This window comes from Mus caroli, chromosome 11 (assembly GCF_900094665.2).
Source record: "Mus caroli chromosome 11, CAROLI_EIJ_v1.1, whole genome shotgun sequence".
NCBI lineage: Eukaryota > Metazoa > Chordata > Mammalia > Rodentia > Muridae > Mus > Mus caroli.
The window spans coordinates 38,646,098-38,649,949 of NC_034580.1; the positions used below are offsets into that span (position 1 = coordinate 38,646,098).

The 3,852-nt window shown below is 45.1% G+C and overlaps 1 protein-coding gene across 2 annotated transcripts in view; it reads right to left on the reverse strand.

Moving 5' to 3' along the window:
* Window positions 1–3,852, reverse strand: part of Pttg1 (PTTG1 regulator of sister chromatid separation, securin) — a 6,210-nt gene that overhangs the window by 1,513 nt on the left and 845 nt on the right. The window contains exons 2-4 of one of the 2 annotated variants that reach the window (XM_021177662.1): window positions 3,580–3,678; window positions 2,709–2,887; window positions 945–1,038 (exon numbers count right to left, since the gene is read on the reverse strand). In XM_021177662.1, coding sequence (XP_021033321.1) covers window positions 945–1,038; window positions 2,709–2,887; window positions 3,580–3,667 — 361 coding nt within the window. In that variant the 5' untranslated portion in view covers window positions 3,668–3,678. Of the gene's footprint in view, window positions 1–944; window positions 1,039–2,708; window positions 2,888–3,579; window positions 3,706–3,852 lie in introns of those variants that run through there. The other variant, XM_029483924.1, reaches the window with a different exon arrangement.

Below are 3,852 nucleotides of genomic sequence, written 5' to 3' on the forward strand. Positions count from 1 at the left end.
CCTCAAACTCAGAAATCTGCTTGCCTCTGCCTCCCAAGTGCTGGGATTAAAGGCGTGCGCCACCACTGCCCAAAAAAGTGTAATTTTAACAGTCCAGACCTTAAACAGTCTCTTAATAGGTTCTGGGAAGTATCATGGCGGGATGTGGCTATCATCTGAGCATGGGAGAGGGTGAGAGAGGAGCAACATCACTGTGAGTTCAACACTGAACTACAGAGCAGCTTCCCATTCCCTGTCAGAGATTCTGCAATGAGAACCTCTGCACACCAGAAAACATGACAAGCGTGCCGATGTCGCAGAAAATGGATTTACAGTGATCTGAGCTGCAAGCCAAGCCTGGGGTTTTGTTTTTGTTTTTTCCTGGAAGGCAGTTTTCATCTGAAAGTTGAAAGTTACTTTATACTTGGCCTTTTCTTTTTTGGTTTATTTCAGAAAGGGTCTCTCTACATAGCCCTGGCTGGCCTTGAACTCAAGAGATCTGTCTGCCTCTCCCTGGGACTAAAGGCATGCATGTCCAAGCGCAGCTATACTTGGCCCTTACTGATGGCATAAGAGGGGATATCAAGCAATGCACCGTCATGGTTGCACCACAAGACACAAAATGTTTCAATATTTGGGTATCTACATCTTTTCTTTTGAGAAAGGGTCCTTCTACATAGCCCTGTCTGTCCTGGAACTTGCTCTGTAAATCAGGTTGGCCTTGAACTCACACAATGATGACCTTGAACTTCTAACTTTTTCCTCAACATCTTTGTTCCCTTTCTCCCCCATGACAGAAGGTGATGCTCTGGCAAGTGAGTCCCCCAGAACGAGTCTATGTATTCAAAGTAAGTCAGGTTCAGACAGTCTCAGACTCTAGGGCTACACGTTAGAGTCGCACGGAGTTAGAGTCTAAGAGAAACCTCAAACTGAGGGCCTGCCCATCGTGCCAAAGACATTGTTACCTAGAGGATTGAAAGGGAAGAACTTTTCTATTTCTGGGTAGGCATCATCAGGAGCAGGAACCGAACTTTGTGTCTTAGTAGACTTCTCGGTGATCTAGAAAAACCCAAGAGAACAAGCACTGTGAGAATGCAGTCTCACCCACCTGCAAGGTAGCTTGAGGTTGGACAGCCTCTTCCAATGATGACATCACTACTTCAAATTTGTTCATTCTGTGCTGTCTTCTAAGAAGTCACAGTCCTTAGTTTTCAGGATTCAGTGTAAAGGTAAGGAGAAAACTGACTCCTGGAAGTTGTCCTCTGACTCTGATATGCATACCATCACACGCACCGGCCCTGTCCTGCCACACACACACACACACACACACACACAAAGCAGACGGGAAGACGGCTCCGTGGTTCCAAGCACTTGCTGCTCTTACAGAACTTAGGTTCAGTTCCCAGTACACACAGGGTGGCTCACAACTATCTGTAACTCCAGTCCAGATGAAGCAACATCTCATGTCTTCCTCAGGCACGTGGCACACTTACATACTGTGATGGTTTGTATATGCTTGTCCCAGGGAGTGACAATATTAGGAGGTGTGGCCTCATTGAAATATGTGTATCACTAAGGACATGGGCTTTAATACCCTTGTCCTCGCTGCCTTCAGATGAAGATGTAGAACTCTCAGCGCCTCCTGCACCATGCCTGCCTGTACATTACCAAGCTTCCCACATTGATAATGGGCTGAACCTCTGAACCTGTAAGCCAGCCCCAATTCATATTGTCCTTATAAGAGTTGCCTTGGTCATGGTGTTTGTTCATAGCAGTAAAACCCTAACCAATACATATACCATACAGGCAAACATCCAAATACATAAAATAAAAGTATTCTTTAAGTCAGACCTCTTAGCACCTGTCCACATATATTATCAAGAATCCCGAGCAGGGTTAATTCAGAGCTAATCAACTCAACTGTTCAAACCTAACAGTGGACAAAACAGGCTTGAGGCACCCCAGAATAGGGGCTAATCCTGGAAGTCAATTTGACCTTATAAAAGTGTCATTTTTCTGCCACTAATTATTTACTTGGTTAATACTAACAAGTTTGTGTTCCTTAAGAAGCAGCAGAACCTAAAACATCCAAAGAATTACCAGGCAGACAATCAATAGCAGCAGGTCAAAACAGAAGCCTGGGCACTCTTGATCCTATCCGATCTGTGTGTATGTATGCCAGAGTGGGGGCATGTAGTTCAGGCTAGCCTCCAGCCAACCCCTCCTCCAGCTTCAGCCTCCCAAGTGCTGGGATTGCAGGTGCTTATCAAGCCCAGCTAAGTACTTCACACATCTGTCACATGGCCTCTAACCAACTGCTTCCTGGTACTAGTTAAGAACAGCTGAGGCAGAATCAGGGTTAGCTATTCCTAAAAGCTGCGATCTCAAGATGTTGAGCAACTGGAAGTACCAGCCTGATATTTCTCTGTGAGTTTGTGGACCTCTCTTTACCTCCTACTGAGGGGAAGAAAGGCAGATGGGAAGTAAGTTTTTAAGCATCAGAAGTGCTACAGTGGGGCTTAGGATGGCTCAGAGGTTAAAAGCACTTGCTGTTCTTCCAAAGGAGTCAGACTCAATTCCAAGCACCCAGAGCCCTCTTCTGGCCTCCTTATGTAACTGCACACATGCAGTATTCATCTACTGCTACGTATACATGAATAAAAATAAGAATAAACTTTTTTTAAGTGCCAACACATGTACAAATATTCATATTCATAGCCCGCACTCACCTTTTTCCCAGTCAAGGTTGGCTGTTTTAGTTGGAGGGGTTTACCAGTCTTCACAGGCTTTTCGGCAACTCTGTTGACTGTCCCCAAAGCCTTTCTGCTGGCTTTAGGCAAGGCTGGAGCATTGAACACTTTGCCGACTCGAGGCGTTGAAGCCTGCAATTTCCCATCTAAGGCCTTGACTGTTGAAAAAAGGATAATCATAAAAAAAAAAAAAATCACAGACTCAGTGGGTAAATAAAGGAGCTTTCGGCTAAACCAGACAACCTGAATTCAGTCCCCAGAACCCACACAGTATAAGGAGAACCAATTTCCACAGGTTGTCCTCTGACCTCCACAGGCACACCACAGCACGAGTGTGAACCCACACATACACAAATAAAGGTAATAAATGTATTGCTCTTAAAGATTAGGCCATACAACTTAATTCTTACCCACAAACCTGTGCCTCATTTGGGGCAGTGACTTAGCACTCTTAAATAGCCTCATTAAGACAATAAGTATGAACATAGGCACCATGGCGCACGCCTTTAATCCCAGAATTTAGGAGGCAGAGGTAAGTGGATCTCCTGAGTTCAAGGCCAGCCTGATCTGCATAGCAAATCCCAGGCCAGTTAAAGCTAAGTCTCAAAAAATAAAAATAAAAAAACGATTTAAGCAGAGCGCCTGGACACTTGACTTAGTAGCATTTGAAAAGCTCCAAGTTCCATTCCCGGCAGTGCATATGCCAGGCACAGTGGCCCATGCCTATAATCACTGCACTGGGCAGGTGGAGTCAAAGGATCAGAAGTTCAAGGCCACCCTAGGTTACATTGGGAATTATAGGCTGGGACCATTCACAACACCTGTGTATCTCAAGGCAGGCAATACTTACCACCAGAGCCCAGCTTCAACCCATCCTTAGATGCCAAACGGCTGCCGGGTTCTTCATTATCCTTATCAACAAAGATAAGAGTAGCCATTCTGGATTACTCTAAGGGAGAGACCTGAATATTAGGATACTGGCATTGAGGAAGGCTGGAAAAACTACGCAGTAACAGAGACCAAGCTTTACCCAGGGCACCTATGCCCAAAAATGTATAAGTAGCTGGAGAAGTCAACAGGCTTAATCCAGATCCTAAATCTTCACGCCAGGGTCATAAAACAC